Source organism: Colossoma macropomum, unplaced genomic scaffold (assembly GCF_904425465.1).
Source record: "Colossoma macropomum unplaced genomic scaffold, Colossoma_macropomum, whole genome shotgun sequence".
NCBI classification, from domain to species: Eukaryota; Metazoa; Chordata; class Actinopteri; order Characiformes; family Serrasalmidae; genus Colossoma; species Colossoma macropomum.
The window spans coordinates 18,209,582-18,227,301 of NW_023494808.1; the positions used below are offsets into that span (position 1 = coordinate 18,209,582).

Sequence of the window (17,720 nt, forward strand, 5' to 3'; positions counted from 1 at the left end):
TGCCTAGATCAAAAGAACTCTGAGGCCTTCAGAAAGAAAGTTATAGATACCTATGAGTCTGGGAAGGGGTTTATGAAAATAATCAAAAATACTGGAAATCAATCATTCCACCGTCTGGAAGATCATCTAATACTTAGGAAGCTTTAAAACCACTGTCTACTTGTCCAGGCCTTCTAACAATCATTTTCATTATAAATTTTAATACCATAATAATAACTGATTTACATTACTATAAACCAATCAGGCCTAACATTATGACCGCCTCCTTGTTTCTACGTTAATTGTCAGTTTTATCAGCTTTGCACTTTGTAGTTCTACAATTACAGACTGTAGTCCATCTGTTTCCCTGCATACTTTGTTAGTCCCCTTTTACCCTGTTCTTCAGTGGTCAGGACCCCCATGGACCCTCACAGAGCAGGTATTATTTGGGTGGTGGATCATTCTCAGCAGTGCAGTAACACTGACGTGGTGGTGGTGCGTTAGTGTGTGTTGTGCTGGTATGAGTGGATCAAACACAGCAGAGCTGCTGGAGTTTTTAACACTGTGTCCACTCTCTGTCCACTCTATTAGACACTCCTACCTTGTTGGTCCACCTTGTAGATGTAAAGTCAGAGATGATAGCTCATCTGCTGCTGCACATGTTGTGTTGGTCATCCTCTAGTCCTTCATCAGTGGTCACAGGATGCTGCTGACAGGACACTGTTGGCTGGATATTTTTGGTTGGTGGACTATTCTCAGTCCAGCAGTGACACTGAGGTGTTTAAAAACTCCAGCAGCACTGCTGTGTCTGATCCACTCGTACCAGCGCAACACACACTAACACGCCACCACCACATCAGTGTTCATGGGGTCCATGGGGGTCCTGACCACTGAAGAACAGGGTGAAAGGGGGCTAACAAAGTATGAAGGGAAACAGATGGACTACAGTCTGTAATTGTAGAACTACAAAGTGCACCTATATAGTAAGTGGAGCTGATGAAATGGACAATGAGCGTAGAAACAAGGAGGCGGTCATAATGTTATGCCTGATATGTATCTACAATGAACAAATTGTTAAAACATTTTTAGCTGTTATTAGGTATTACATATTACACATACTACATACAGCTTATATGCTAGCCCTGTGTTGTAGACCTCAAACCACTCAATGTCCAGTATACTGGACAGTGAAATCCACTGAAGTCACTAAAAAACAATATTATCCCCAAATTCATAGAACATCATCTACTGTCACTCCAAAATACACATTAGATTCTACTTTTACCAAAATAAAGTCAAATCCTGACTGAGTGTGTTTTGTAATAAATGAGTCTTATACTAATAGTGTTTTGTTTAGTCTTTGGTCTTCGTCTGTCTCACCAGCTGCCATGTTTGTTTTTGTTTATGACAGGATAAAAAAGTAAACATTCTATGAAATGACCAACCAGCAGAAAGACTGAGTTCTGTAGAAACCGTACCTGCTTCTTTGTTATGCTAAATTCATTTTTAATTTGATTTGTAATTATCCTAATTTAATTTCTAATTAGATTTTCAATGTTACCATTTTCTCTTTTAAATCTATTGCTTTCATCATGGTTTTTATTTCTATTCTCCTTTACCTTTTCAAACGATTCTGTATTTTCTCATTTGTAAAGCACTTTAAATGACAGCACTGTATGAAAGGTGCTTGTCTTATCGAGCTACATACCTGGGAAAAAAATGTCAATGTTGTTTAATTTTTGGCGTTTTTTTTTAAGCCATTTTGGCGGGTTTTGGACGTTTTCGTCACTCCTCAAGATGTTTCAAGACATTATGGATGAAATCTGGCAACCCTGGTGGAGCTTTATTTAGTTAATTAAGCGCAGACAGCAGATTGGGTGCAGCGGCTAATTAGTCACGTGAATAAAAAAAGCCCGGATAGTGGCTACTATTGTTCTCGGGGGTTTTCTATCGAGTGATTGTAACTCGGAGTTGTTGGCTTGAGAAAATCGGCCGGCCGAGACACGATGAGGTGGCTGCTGCTGTTTTTGGAGTGGTTGGTGGACTGGGCCCGCGGGACTTACTGGTATATGGTGGGGAAGAGAAGTGCTCTGTGTAAGGAGTCCTTCAGTCCTCCAGCCCGGCAGGAGTTTGACCAGCAGGCGAGAGACAGAGTATTAGCGCAAGGTAGATTGAAACAGTCTTAATGTGGGGAATTGGACAGATTAGCCTGTTCATGTCCAGCAGCTAAACTTCGTGAATGTAAAAGTGTTGTAGAAATTGTTTAACAATAATATCGAGGCCAATATTCTGAAGTCCGTGTTTTAACTCACCAACTGTCTAGTGGGCTGAGATCTTCCATTGCAGAGCACTTGGTGTTTTGAGAAGGAAATGTGGCCCCATTTCATGCATTTGCTAAAATCACTTTTGAAGAGGGGGGAAAAAAAAAAGTTTTGTGTGGTGGTTTTTTTTTTTAAATGTACTTTTTGCTTAAGGCAGTGGCTTCCAGCCCTGGTCCTGCAGAGCTTGGATCCAGCCACAATTTCACACCTGCTCCAGCTGATCAAGTCCCAGATTGGCTGGATCAGATGTATGAAGTTAAAAAGCAGGGCAGTTTATTCGATACAAGTTGAAACTGAACTGCAGGAAGGTAGCTCTAATTACATGAAATGTAAGTCAGTTCTCAAAAATATCAGAACCTGATGTATCAGTATTGCTGTCATTCTGCCCACTCCAGTTAACTTCATAGCTACAATGTACAAATGTCATGTCTGTCTGTCTAGAGTTCAGCGCGGACAAAGTGGCTTCCGGCCTGGATGTGGTTGTGATTGGTAGTGGTGTTGGTGGACTGACGGCTGCTGCAGTGCTGGCCAAACTTGGCAAGAAAGTTCTTGTTCTCGAACAGCATGATAAGGCTGGAGGCTTGTGCCAGGCCTTCACTGTAAAAGGCTTCCAGTTTGACTCTGGTGAGCGGAGCTCTTTCACCAGAAAGCGTACAACACTTGTTAGATCTTAAGCTAATTTAATTCAAATGACAAATTGTTGATGTGCTGAATGTGATAATCTGCATGTTCCTTCCGAAGCTTTCCACTACATAGGTCAACTTCATGAGAACAGTCTACTGAAAATTGCACTGGATCAGATTACTGATGGTCAGCTACAGATTGCTGAACTGGACCCTCACACGGACACTGTAGTCATTGGAAAGGGGGACAGATGCAAGGAATACACAATTTATGCAGGCAAGCGACAGATGGAGGCTCACCTTAAGAAGCAGTTCCCTAATGATACTCGGGCAATTGAGGAGTTTTTTAAGATCATGAAGGTATGTAGCTTTTAATACTCCTGTACAGTATTGTGCACTTTGCCCTTCTCAGGTTTAGAGCAGTTTGTTTCTATGTGGAGTTTACAGCAGTATATTAGCTTTTTAAGGTAGCCAGTGGAACACTTGGCTTTCAAGACATCTTGAATAGTGAATTGTGGGAAATTAATGAGTAGTCTAAAGCCAAAACTGCATGTTACCCTTTATGCTAATGCAAAAATGTTGATGTGACTAAACATTTCAGTTGCCATTGTTAATGGATTTTATAGTTGGACACCTTTTTTAAAGCAGATTAACATTTAATTTTTTATTTCACCCCAAAAGATCTGCTCCAAAAAGATCCATCTTTTGTGTGACCTGAAGCTGGTCCCACTCTGGTTTGCTCGCTTCATCCTGTGGAGTGGAATTGCTGACTGGATCTCTCCAATCTTCAAGTACTCACGTACCAGCACCTTAGAAATGATCAGTTCCCTCACTGACAACAAGGACCTCCTCACTGTCCTCTCCCATATCTGTTATGGTAGGACTTAATAATGTCTACATTTCCTGTATAATCTGGTCTGAACTCAGATCAGTAGTGGCCTAATGACCCACTTTTTAATCTACAGGTGTTCCACCCAGAGACTCCAGTGGCATGATCACTGCTCTATTCCTGCATCACTCCAAGCGTGGGTCATTCTATCCAGTAGGTGGTGCCAGCGAGATCCCTTACCACATCATTCCAGTCATTCAGAAAGCTGGAGGCAAAGTCTTGGTCAAGGCCCCAGTATCTCGAATCTTGGTTGACAAAAGTGGAAGTGCTTATGGTACGTTGCCCTGGGTGATATTTCATTACTAAAAATAAATGGTTTAACTAGCATGCCAGTTAAGATGTCACCATCATTGTTTTGTATATTTGAGTGACATGGAAATATGTGGCCCAATAGCTCCAAAGATTCATTGTTTTTCAATACTAAATGATTTTCCAAATATGCTTTTTGCATTGGACAGGTGTTACTGTGAAAACTACTAACGCAGAGGTTGAAATTCGAGCTCCTGTCATCATATCAAATGCTGGTTTGCTCACTACATTACATAATCTTCTACCACCAGAGATCAAATCCAAACCAGGTTAGTTAAGTTTTGAAAATGGGCTTAAATTCTTTAACTGCCTGGTAGTAACAGCTCTCCCATCTCTTCTGGTCAATAGAGGTTATGGATCATCTTGAAAACGTTAAACCAGGCAGAGGCTTCTTCCAGGTGTTTGCAGGCTTTAATGCCACTCAGGAGGAGCTGGGAATTACATCAACCAGCTACCGTCTCTACAAGAGCAACAACATGGATACAGCGTGAGTGTGATGGCCAGTACTTCCTCTGAAACACTTTTTGGTTCTTATACCACTTTAGTTAAACTTCACTAAGAGTTGCTAAGAAAATGTGTGTTAACTCAGTATGTGTGTACTCCATAGGTTGGAAGATTACTTCAGCCTGGATGAAGAAGATGCACCTGACAACATTCCCATGATGTACATGTCATTCCCCTCTGCTAAAGACCCCACTTCAAAGAGCCGCTTCCCAGGTAGTCATGTACACGTACCTTATTCAGATGCTGATCACTTCATGATCATTCTTGAGCATGTGCTGTGGATTGTTTCAGGGCAATCTCGCATGATGATTCACACTGTTGTAAACTCCAAGTGGTTTGGAAAGTGGAAGGGAATAGCAGAGGAAGACAGAGGAGAAGACTTCAATAAATTCAAGATGAGATTTGCTAATCATCTGTTTGACTGGGCCTGTGTCCACTTCCCCAAGCTGAGAGAGAAGGTTTTCATATTAAAACGTTACCTTTTGCATAAAGGAGACAAATGATCAGTGGAAAATGTACTGATGCACAATGTTCATGTCGTTTGCTAATTCACCACTGTCATTCTCTTCTGGTAGCTGGTAATGCTGCATGCTGTCAGTCCCATCAACAAGCATGCAGGAGCCATACTGTCTGCTGAACACAATCTGGAGAGATTTCAGCCTTTGACCATTGCCAAAACCAGGAGCACCACACCCATCAAGAACCTTTACCTCTCAGGTAAAATGCAGTCATCAGAATAATGTTAAAACAAAGATGGCTCTTATGTAATGTGTGATGTGTCTGAATGCAGGTCAGGACGTGTTCAGCGCTGGTTTTTCTGGAGCATTGCATGGTGGTCTCCTTTGTGCCTCCACTGTTCTGGGACATGCAGTCTACATTGACCTTCTCCTTCTTCAAAAGAGACTGAAGCAGAAAGCAGCCAAGAAACTGGACTAAGATCTATGGATGAAACATTATTTGTGCTAAAGAATGCAGTGCTCAAGTCAATAAAATCCCTTTGCAAATTAAATTGTCTGGCAAGTACACTTATTTTAAGATTTACTTTATTTTAGATGGCTTGTCTTCCACACTTTTGGTGGAAATGTCTTTATTAATTTCATACTTTAATTGAAGTTATGCAAAACAAAGTTGGATGAGAAGAACAATGATTCAGGTCAGTTTAAACCTCGCACTTCATCATGTTTGACTTTTAGCTCAAACCAAGTTGTAGCAAAAGTGTTTTGGAAAAGGTAAGGTGAAGCTGCAGGGGGAGTACTTGATGTGGCTTTAAATAAGCAACATTTAGGAGTTTCTGTATCAGATGTTACGCAAAAAGAAATGCATTTACTCATGCAACTTAGACATTGTAGGCTTTAGGTAATCATCTTTTGGATGATGGACTTGAATTATCAACACAAAGTACTTTTACAGAACAGCTCATTTAAATTGTTTAATCTACTGCTTTTATTACATGTATGCAGGTATTCCAAATTTGTGAATGTTCAGTACAAAGGAAATATATTGGCTAGCTGTAGAATAGGATTTGACAGGAAACAAGATTTTTTTTTGGAGAAGTGGTTAAGAGGAGCTAAGCCTTCATTAAAGTTGCTACCTTCTAGAAAATACAATGATGTAAAGACAGGAATTGACGAGACATGTTGAATTAAACACCTTTACGAAACTTGCTCACTTTTTATTAATACAGATTAAAGACAATTTGTCATTCTGTAGTATCTTGCTGTATGCCTGTTATCCAGATATCCACAAAACAAGCTTAGGGCCAAACAAACATTTAAAATACAATATAAAATGTCAGTTTTAACTGTTTTCCTTCAAACAGGAATGTTCAACTTTCCTTACTATTTAGGCTTCTCTGCAGTTTTTCCTCCAACACTTGCATGCTCTGAAGTTCTGTCTTAAACTGCTCCTCCAGGTCCTTATGGCCACTCAAAAATCTGTGAAAGATTTGCACTTTCTTTAGATCCTGGGGAAAATAAGGCCAGAAAATTAGCTGTTTTAGTATATTAAAAATGCACTTATTAAGTCAAATTTATTTAGAAGTATCAGGGACATATTAAGTTCGTTTACATGTGACTGCTTTTACATAATACTTACCACAGGTACGAGATCATCATTGTCTAGCAAGTCCTTCAGACTTTCCCTGAGCAGTTCTGTCTCCCACTGGCTGATGGACTCAATTCCTACTCCTTCAATTTCATGTCCATCCACACTGTCCACCCCGGGGACATGCACCGATAGATCAACTGACAGCATCTGATGAACACAAATTCAGTATAATTAACTTTCAGTGTATTAGCTGATGAAGGGCATTTAATGACATCAGATTAAGAATGTTTGTGATTAATGTATTACAATTGACAAGACTATTTTTAAAAATGTATACAAATGTACAGAGTGGTACTGTATAAACTCCTTGTATTTTTTAATTCATCAGGTTACAGTCTTTATTTAAACCGTAGCACTTTGTCTTTTACCTCTCGGATCTGTTGACCTGCTGCAGCCACTTCAGGTACATGGTGTAGCTGTATTAGGAGCTGCTGTAAACTCTTCTGAAAGCGGCCCATCCACTGATCTGAGACCTGCATCTCACATGAGTGCATGAGCTCATTCCTACAGCGAATCACCTGTGAGAGACAGATGGATGAGATCTACAGTGTTTCCCACACAGGTCGCACTTTGGTGGTGTGCTCAGGTATATGGATAGCTGTATGTCTAGAAGGCAGAATATGTTGCTCGAAATGTGATCATTGTCAGAAAAAAAGCTGAATTCTGTTAAATAAGCTTAACGTAGTGTCATTTTAGAGATCATAGGTCACACAGATTCAGATGTGTTTTTTGGCCTTGCCCTTTGCCCATAGAGATTTTTCCAGATTCCTTGAATCTTTTGATGATGTTATGCACTGTAGAGGGTGCATGTGGTGCTCTTTGCTCTTTTCTTGAATGCTGCTCTTATACACAAGCATGACTGCATCTCCAGTTTAAAATGTTTTCTGAACATAACACGTTTAAATTGCTTGTCCCAACATTTTTGAAACGTGTTGCAGGCATCAGTTTCAGAATGAGTATGCTGAGAATGAAAAAGATTACATACATTTGGGTTTGCATATTTAAAAAAAAAAAAAGCATTTTTATTAATCTTTTTTAAAACTAAAACGTTATGGATTCAAGCACTATATCAATGCAGCTTGAGGTGGGAGAGAGTGAGAGAGAGTGAAGTGAGGGAAAGTAGCACTTGCATGAAGTTAGAAAAGTTGTCCTGACAATGTGCTTTCTCTTAGTTTGACTGAATTACTAGTTGCGGTTACACTACTATTGAGAAAATTATAACAAGAAACCACATGAGGGGGAGGAACTTAGGTGCGCTGATGTGTACAAAAACCTTACTGGAATACAGTCAGAAGAAACGGCTGTATCTCAAAGAAGTGCGTTTTGGTCATTTTAGCAATTGATATTTGAGTAAAAGATGTTATTTAAACCTTTTTGCCAGTAATTACTGTTTCTTTTGTCAGTCATAAAATACTTCAGTTCCTTGTTATTCTCCTGCTGAAGTGCATAAAAAATAGCTGACAGGCTGTCAGAAATAGATCTAAGTCATCATCTTTTACAAAACCTTACAATGTTAAGAACTGAGCCAGACAGCAAGTTAGACCATATGTTTTGATATACATATATATTTATTTATGTGACAGTATATATATATATATATATATATATATATATATATATATATATATATATATATATATATATATATATATTTGAAAGAGGCAATCAGTGTAAAACTAAAAATAAATTTTATGAATTTTATTTTTTAAGCTTTAGTGTCTGTGTCTCACCTTGCTCCCCGCCTCGGCACCAAAGTACATTCCAAATCTGTGGGAAACACTGGATCTATGCGTACAGGAAATGGAGAACTAACTTTGATATGGCTTAAATATCTGTAATAAGTTGTTTATAAAGTCTGACATCTGCCAGTGTGAAGCCCTCGGAAGACGCCCTGAGAAGATGCCTCTGCCTCTCATTTTTAGTGTTTTGTTATTTTATTGTAATTTTGGATTGGGCAGCATAATGACTGTGCTGCTGTTAAAAATAGGCTATAGCGTGCTGGGAAATTTATAAAACGCATCCGTACAACAGATACCTGTTCAACAAAGCTGCATGTCTGGACATGTGGTGTGCCTTTTGTACAGTTGTGACTCTCACCTCTGTAACAAGGCCCTGGTTGATGAAGCTGAAATGGTCACAGAAGTGGAGGAGATTGAGTAGTGCTGCAGCATCACAGTGCTCAGCTCTGTTTGCGTCTGCCAGTCCTCGTGGCATGAAAGCCTATGAAAAGAAAAATGCACCCTTTAAACACATTCAAACTCGCAACCTTAATCACAGAAGAGAAGTTAAGCCCGACAGTCAGAGCCATTCCACCCAGCATACAGGGGTGATGTTCAGTGCTGCCAGACTGTGCAGTTACAGTCTACAGCAGCTCCACAAATCAAGTTAGTCAAGTCTGTGTGGCCTACCTTTGCCAGTTCCCAATGTTCAGTGGGCCACAGCCAAGGTCTGCAGTTTCCCCAGTTAATCATGCTGCATGGCTTTGTGTGGTGCCTCAGTATTTCCCTCTGCCACTCACTACAGACAGGACAAGCTGACTGAAACTGAAAGGGAAGGCGAAGTGCAATGACTGGACAAGTACAAGAGGTGGGTGCAGTAGCCTAAAGATGCTGTCACCAACAAAGCATAATGAACTTAAACAGAAAAAAGGGAATTAATAATTACATGTTAATGATTAACTGGGTAAAAAGTGGATTCCTTTCCTCACAGAGACTTGAAAAGTAAAAGCACACAGTTAACTAAGCAAATGTAACTGGTTACCCACCTTTGATAATCAAAACTGTATAACCTTAATAGAGCAGTTAACTATATTACTCTGATATACGGTTGTATGTGTTTGACGGTCCTGTCCTGTGGCCTCGGAATCATTTATACACAGTGAAAAACTTCTACCTGGTTTCCTCTTGGTCTGCAGTTGCTTCTGCACGGTTGTCCTCTCCTTAAAACCGTGTTGTTTCTGACCACAGTGTTGTGAAAAGACCTCATTTCATTGTCCGCAAATCCACATAAAGCCGTCCCTCACTTTCAGAAGACAGTAACCGGCTTTGAGCCAGTTCTTGTACCCGACTTCGTTCAGACGTGCAAATAACTCCTCGTGAACCATTTCCGAGAGATAAAATCATTCCGTGAAAGCGAGCAGAGCGGCAGGCACCGAGGAGACGTTAAGGAAAATCACCGCCCAGGCTCGTTTTCTGTTTCTCCCGAAACCGCACAGAAATATTCCGCTTTCTGGTACGAGCAGTGTGAGTTTTTGTTTATACAGGAACCTCTTCCGCACTATATAATTAAACTACGTTAGAAATGGATTATGGGAAATGTAGGCAGTAACGACTTCACGCGTTCCATGGTGACGTAGGCGGCGCTGTTGCTAAAAGTAGGCCTACATTAGACAGGCTGGGCTCAAATAACCTACTGAAAATTCACTGTTAAGCACAAAAAAGCCAGTTCAAGCAACAATACCAGTAGCCTAGCTAAAGCTAATTTTCCATGCAGAAATCTGATATGTGGCAATTTATGGATTTCATATGTATCACATATATTAGCAAATATGGATTTCCTCATATCCAAATTATATTTTTTGCATATATGCCAACCTATTTTCAATGGGCTATATATAAGCCATATATCAACATATATATATTTAACAACATGATAGAAAACATTATTCATTTACTGAGCTTCGTTACATAATATAAGGTTTTTAAGTGTCTTATTTGTCATTCTACATACTTATGTGCAGTGAAAACTAGTATAATAGTTACATAGAACTGTACTAGGATGTATTCAAACATGTATCAGACACAAATGTGTGCTCCATATATTATGCGTATATGTCCAATATATGTGTATATATACATATGTGTAAATATACATATGTGTATGTATATTTTGAATATGTATGCCTGACCCTTAGTGATATACCTGCGTTTATGGTCATGTATCAGATTTGCAGTATTATGTGCTTGTGTGTGCACAGGTTTGTGTGCGCAGTTATCCACACTGAAAGAAGTGTTTTTTTGGGGGGGGTTATTTGTAATGTTAATGTCATTTTCACATAAATAAAAGACATAAAGAGTTTCACTCCATTTGGATTTTTCATTCAACACTTTTGAACAGAATAAAAACTGACATATTATGCAGTTAGTCAAAAAGCACTTTTTTATTTCAAAAGGTGGTACTACAGGTGGTCTTATGCTGCATTCATGACCACATTAGCATTGGGAAGTTTGCAACTTCCAAGTTAGAGAGGTCCATTTGAAGGGCCCTCCAACTCATAATTCCCAATCAGAAAGTCAGAGTTTCTCAAGAACTACAAATTCTCTGAGTTGCTGTTCTGTGGCATCAGTTAAACATGGCACTGTCCATAGAACAATATGTCAAAGTGTGTTTTCAGCATAGGCAGTTGAGTTGATGTTTGAATATGATGAGTTCTTTGTATGTGATATTGCTAAAGACAGAGAACTGCTATAGCCTCCAGCTACTCTTTAAATATGTTGAGCTCTGACCAAAGAACTCTTTTACTCCATATTTTCTGACCACAAACAGCTGAAGTTGTGTGAACGCTTTTGAGGTGGAAAGTAGGAAACCTCAGAATCTGGGAAGACCAAGTTCCTAAATCAATGCAGCGTTAATCATAATATAGCACTGATATTTCATGTACATATGATGTTCTCTCCCAACGACATAGTCATATGCAAAGGTTTAGGTGCCTGTGGTCAAATCATCTAGTTACAGAAGTTAGCACATCCTCTACAGAGAACACACTTCTTCATTTTAATGCAATTACTGTTTAACATCTTGGTGGAAACAATTGAACATAAAATGTGGCCGGTACAAATATTTTATATTTTATGTATTTATGAATTGTTTTTCTTATATGTTAAACTCAGCAAATAAATAGAAATTGTGCACTAAAATGTGCAGCAAAATGCCATATTCAAGTGTGTTCACTGTAGAGGATGGGGTCACTTGTTTCCACTTCGAAAATCAACATATCATTTAATTTGACCAGGGGTGCCCAAACCTTTGCACACAACTGTATATCAAGAAAAAAAGAAAATTAATGTGTCATTTAATGCATTTTGGAACAATTTACTGACATATTCACCTGCACAGGTTTGTAATTTCAGTACTTATTTTTTGGCACCAAGTGTGTTGATGTTATTTTGATATATTTTATTAATGTGGAAATGATGCACTTTGAATCACGTAAAGTGAAGGAATGTTTTTCAGTACATAAGATTCAAACATTACAGCAGAACTGTTTAATGTAATCCATTTATTCACAATAATCTATGATGGAGGAACATCCATAAAATATCAATAAATATAAAACAGTATTTACACTTATTTACAGAGCAGTTATATACAATGATTAAATACATCGACTCTTTTGAGAGGCCAAATGAGGCAGAGCACTAGTTCTACTTTTACAGCTGACTATCCTACCTTATAAGAACATAGAGCAGAACAATAACAAGCTTTCAAATATTTCATTCAAGCCTGAAGTTGTTTAGCCTGAAATGCAGGATGATCTCATAGGCTTGAAATGACTGCTGTATTGTTCACAGTTGAGCTTGGGCTCATAATTAACGCAATCAGTCTTCAAAAGGAAGTTACAGGTGTGGCAATCATGTCTGTCATCAGTTCCGTGGTAGATGCAGCTTGCCTGTTGACCTGAGCTTGCACATTATGCTGGTAATAATATAAGGGGGAAGGGAGTGTCCCCATCCTTTGACACACTGATACTGGTGGGTGTTCAGAGGCTCGTGGAAGGACTGGGTTGTAACTGTAGTCCCTCCAGGAAGGTGCTTGGTGAGTGGCAGCTTGGTGGTGTCCATAGGCTGGTGTGCGATAGGCTATAGTGTACCCACCATTGCGCAAATGAGTGCTGGTAGTGTGTGTTGGGATCTCTCTGGTTCTGTAGGCCCCATCCTTTGGTCCAGGGTGGAATGAACCTGAGGTTGAAAGTTATAAAAGACATTAGTTTTCACTAAAAGGACATTTTAGTTAATGCAGTGAAACATGTTGTTCTATGAAAGTCAGGCCACAATCATGTGAATCAACTAAACTAAAAATTTTGTAATATGCCAGGACAATAGGCTTCTGCGAAATACAGGCAAACAGGCAGTGTGGTCAGCAGACGACAGTGTTACCACCGTACAGCATCATCTTATGAATCTAAACTATTTCCTTTAGTGTGTAGAGCAACAACTGAAGTTTGCAGATTCGCAAATGCAGAAAAATTATGCTGCATTCATTTTTTTAGAAAAATATAGCAATTTGACACATTCTGAAAGGAATATGTGGCCACCAACAGACCAAGTTAGATTTCACTACTGTTATTACTCAATAGGCTAATTTATGGTATAATAATTAAGTGTTGCAACTGTCCCATTGCACCTTTAGTGTACCTTGTATTTATGCACATATTGTGGAAAATATGAACTATGTACATATATTTTTGAATTTGTTAGTAGACAAAAGAAAGAAACACAATCAGATTATTTCCACCTCCAGTTTTTGTATAGTAGTGCAATTGTATACCCTATAAAATGAAAGCAAAAGGCCTTCAAGACTTACTGTTAGCTCGCTGGTGGCTGACGATGGTCATTTTTCGGCTGGCTTCTCCACTGGTGTCAGAGTCACTGTCGTTGAAGTCACTGTCTCCTTTCCCACTGTCCTTCACGCTCGTTTGGTCAGTGGACCCGATCCCACTGTGAATGGAATAATAAAATCAGAGGAGCGCAGAGACATCCAATAATAGCAGTGCCAGAGGACAAACAGCGGCAGATTTGAGCCATAATTTGCATCCAGAACAAACACACATTGGGGTCAGGGACACTGTATATTTAGATTCATTTAAAAACTCTGGACTTGTCACATCAAAGTCACAGACTCATCAAAAACAAGACTGGAAGTGAGTACAACATACCTCATTTGAAGAGTGTATCTGTCTCCTTGCCAAATAGCAACGGGCTCAAAATTGGCCTTATTGAAGAGAGGTTGAAACACCTAAAGACAAGGAAAAAAGACAGTAAGCACTTATGTTCACATTTGCACTTTCCAACAATAAATGAGGTTACAACTGACACACCAGTGTTTCTCAGGCCTGGTACTGGATGCCCACTGTCCTGCACATTTTAGTGTTTTCCCCGCTCCCAACACACCTGATCCAACTAATCAGCTTATCATTAACAACCCATTATTGAGTTAAAGTGGCAGGAAAAGCACCAAAAATGTGCTGGCCAGGGTTGAGAAACACTCTTACAGACTATATTCCTATGAATGTTAATTACCTTATTGTCAGAGTCTCTGCTGGGTTCCTCTTCATAAGAATAAGACGAGTCATCCCTTGAGGTGGAAATTTGCTCCGTGATAGTGGTGCTGCCTCCAGAGAAGCTGTTCGAGTCAGATGAGTCGATGCTATGTGTTGGCAGTGGACTCTTTTTAAAGTATCCTGTAGAACCCTGCTCCATTTTGCTGATGGTGCCTCCTCTTGGGACGTTCCTGCGCGACAAGGCCACTGCCACAATGGCAACCAGCAACATGGCACAGCCAACCCCTAGAAGCACAATGATGATGAGGGAGGCATCAAAGTCGGGTTCATTCTTTTCTTCGCTGGCCTCGAGGAACACCACTATTTGCTCCTCCAAGGGCTCCACATCTGAAACCACAAAACGGACAGTGGCTGTGCAAGACAGAGGCATCCGGCCATGGTCGCTCACTGCCACTTTGACTTCCAGCACATCCCCATATTCAAGCATCAGGCTGTGCTTCAGAGCAACCTCACCAGAGTTTTTGTTCATGGAAAACAGCATTTGTTTGTCCTCTGTTATGCTGTAGGACAGCTCGGCGTTCATCCCATCATCCACGTCGCGTGCTTTGACCCTCAGGGCGATGTAACCGGCCGGCGCATTGTAAGGTAGGAGCACATCTGCTGAGCCATTAATGAGAATGGGATGAGTGATAAAAGGAGCATTGTCATTCTCGTCCACCACCCTGACCTTGACCAGAGCTGTGCTCGACAATGGAGGAGAGCCCCCATCTGTTGCTTGAATGGCAACCTCAATCTGCTTTACATTCTCAAAGTCAAGAGATCTTATTGCATAGAGAGTTCCCGAAGCTGAGTCCACTGAGAGAAAAGAACTGAGCAGGACTCCTTCAACTTCCTTTTCAATAAGCTCATACGTGACTTTGCTGTTGGCTCCCTCGTCAGGATCACGAGCTACTAAGGAAGCGATGTAGGACCCTGGTGCTTTGTTTTCCATCACTGAAATCTCATACACAGGCTTGCTAAACTGTGGGGGGTTGTCATTCTCATCGCTAACTCTGATGGTGTACTGCATAAAGGTTTTAAACGGCGGAGAACCCAGGTCTTCAGCTACTACAGTGAGGTTATATTCAGGGATCTTCTCTCTGTCCAATGCTGAAGCCGTGACGATCATGAACGCCTCGCCGTACGCCTGCTGAAGTCTGAAGTGATCGTGGCCATGCAGACTTACGCGTACATACCCATTGGCGCCCGAGTCTCTGTCTGTGGTGCTGATGAGCGCCACAAAGCTCTCCACCGCTGCTGCTTCAGTGATGTAGGCCATCTCTTCGCTTGGTGACGTCATCGGCTTGATCTTGATTTCCGGAGCGTTGTCGTTCACGTCAGCGATGTCCACTACGACGACACAAGACGACGGAACGGAGTTCTCTCCCAAATCGTACGCCTTTAAGTTCAGCTCGTACGACTTTCGCTCTTCAAAATCTACCACGGACTTCAGGGTCACTACTCCGGTGATGGGATCGACGTCAAAAGTGCTTCTGATCTCCTCGGACACGTCCTCAACGAAGTCGTAGCGCACCTCACCATTCACGCCGTGGTCGGGGTCAAACGCCTGCACCTTCACCAAGAGAAAACCCACTGGTGCATCTTCAGGGAGCTCAACTTTAAGAGTGTCTTGCTCAAACTGGGGGCTGTTGTCATTGGCATCCAAAACTTTGACATGCACCATCGTCGACCCGGACTTTGGTGGGCTCCCACCATCACTTGCAGTGACCAGCAGCGTGTATGCGTCTTCCAACTCCCTGTCCAGCTCTTTCACCAGCACAAGCTGAGCGACCTTCTCACCGTCGTCTCCACTTCTCACCTCGATGCCAAAATGACTGTTGTGAAGAAGCTGGTAACTTTGGATGTAGTTGCTGCCCTCGTCCAAGTCGCTGGCGACCTCTAAGGGAAAGCGCGCGCCCACGGCCGCGTCCTCCGAGATCTCGAGCTGCGTTTCGTCACGTGGGAAGCGAGGAGCGTGGTCGTTTATGTCCCTCACGTGGATCTCGATGTGGATCAGGTTGAACTTCTCCTTGGAGAACACCACAACGTCCGAGGCGATGACGCACTGCGGGGAGCGCTGGCACAGGCTCTCGCGGTCGATGCGCTCCGCCACCGTGAGGACCCCGTCGCTCTTGCGCATGTGGATGAGCGATGAGTTGCCCTCCTGCATGAAGCGAAAGCTCGTGTTCGGGTCCTCGGACGGGTCGATGTTCAGATCCATTGACAGGTTCCCAATGAAAGTGCCTGGCGCGTCCTCCTCGTAGGTGTAATACTTAGTGGTTGTTGCTCTCGCCGACCAAGCACCAACAACCAGAACTAAGCTCAGACTTACTAACATCTTTCTAAGCTCCATCTCCGTCTGAACTAACGAGCAGATTTCTAAAGAAAAAAAAAACTAGTGGCAGGCCATCTAAAGCTGACGAAGTGCTCTTTCTCCAAGGCTCATCTGAAGTGAAGAAGGTGTGTGACAGGGCTGGATTTAAGCCACGGGTCTTATGCAAATTAGGGCCCCCCGGACCAATGGCTATGCTCTGTCCCACCAAAAGGCTCCCCCTTTTTTAGCCCAGACAAAAGTGTGACATTTATTCCTTACAAATTGTCTCCTTATGGACAAGCAAAATGCCAGTTGGGGCTGTTTTAATTCTCATTTTGTTGAACACAAATGCAAACTGTGTTTATTTAACTTTAAGCACATGGCCTACGGCACGTGTGTCTTTTACTATGGGTTTAACTTCAGCACCAGTGGACATCAGTATTAGTTCCCTATTATATTTAGAGATTATATGTTCACACACATACACACCATGTGTGTATCTATCTATCTATCTATCTATCTATCTATCTATCTGTATATATATATATTTATATATATATGGTGAAATGATGCTTCAGAATGTTATATGTGGTTCTATGTAGAACCTTTTTAAAAATGTCTTCTATTGTTACAAGCTTGATGTAACAATAGCAGAACCCTTTTGGGTGCCATATAGAACCATATACAACACATTTCCCATCAGTGTGAAGAACCATTTCACCATGCAGAGAACCATTTAAGCATGGGATGTTTCTATATAGAACTCAAGGTTCTAATTAGAACCATTCCTTTAATGAAAGAACTTTTGAAGAACCATCGTTTTAAGAGTGCAGTTTTCCAGAAGCATCTTGTTAAGTGCGTTAACAATAAAGATTAATAAAGCCATATGGGAGGTTTAGATGGCCATATTCAGTAACAAGTAATTGAACTTATTATTGAATCATAGGGTGAATTCAGGTAAAGTGGGACACAAACATCAGAGCAGGCCATCAAAACTTCACTCACAAGTGTTATCAGCTTCACCTACATTGGTGCTTATCTATATGTCTGTGCTGAAATATGCTGATGTTTGTTTTTCTCACCGCGTGCTGCGTCTGCTTAAAGAAGATGTGATACCTTTTATCTCTTACAGTGGCTTTCAGCTTGAGTGGGACAATTGGAGAGATAAAGTGGGGCAATACCTCTGCATTTGAAAAGCGTTATCAACAGCTCGGTGTCAAAAGTTGATAAAAGATTACACTTGTTTGGATTAGTTTAGATCACTGTCCAGACCTTGATTTAACTCATTTTAATCAAAAATACATTACATCATTACATTTGAGAAAACTACAAACTAAAGATTAATTATTATGCATTC

At 40.9% G+C, this 17,720-nt stretch overlaps 3 protein-coding genes across 3 annotated transcripts; 1 reads left to right on the forward strand and 2 right to left on the reverse strand.

The window, feature by feature from the left end:
- Positions 1-1,927: 1,927 nt before the first annotated feature.
- LOC118798340 (inactive all-trans-retinol 13,14-reductase-like) lies at positions 1,928-5,612 on the forward strand. Its single transcript, XM_036557770.1, has 11 exons — positions 1,928-2,145; positions 2,742-2,924; positions 3,042-3,283; positions 3,605-3,800; positions 3,889-4,086; positions 4,271-4,390; positions 4,470-4,608; positions 4,729-4,838; positions 4,917-5,083; positions 5,201-5,342; positions 5,416-5,612. Exons 1-11 carry the CDS (start codon positions 1,986-1,988, stop codon positions 5,559-5,561), a joined length of 1,803 nt encoding a protein of 600 aa, XP_036413663.1. The 5' UTR covers positions 1,928-1,985; the 3' UTR covers positions 5,562-5,612.
- Positions 5,613-6,163: 551 nt separating this feature from the next.
- On the reverse strand, positions 6,164-10,002 carry LOC118798341 (uncharacterized protein CXorf38 homolog). The gene is given in 7 exon segments (XM_036557771.1): positions 6,164-6,588; positions 6,720-6,878; positions 7,100-7,249; positions 8,829-8,951; positions 9,140-9,274; positions 9,624-9,740; positions 9,742-10,002. Coding segments are annotated over 7 exon segments (915 nt in total). The 5' UTR covers positions 9,835-10,002; the 3' UTR covers positions 6,164-6,450.
- A 2,333-nt stretch (positions 10,003-12,335) lies between these two features.
- Positions 12,336-16,552, reverse strand: LOC118798338 (protocadherin-8-like). Its single transcript, XM_036557769.1, has 4 exons — positions 14,030-16,552; positions 13,666-13,745; positions 13,314-13,447; positions 12,336-12,688 (listed from the first exon to the last, which is right to left on the reverse strand). The coding sequence occupies exons 1-4, from the start codon at positions 16,400-16,402 to the stop codon at positions 12,336-12,338; spliced, it is 2,940 nt and encodes a 979-aa protein (XP_036413662.1). The 5' UTR covers positions 16,403-16,552.
- Between the last annotated feature and the right edge of the window lie 1,168 nt (positions 16,553-17,720).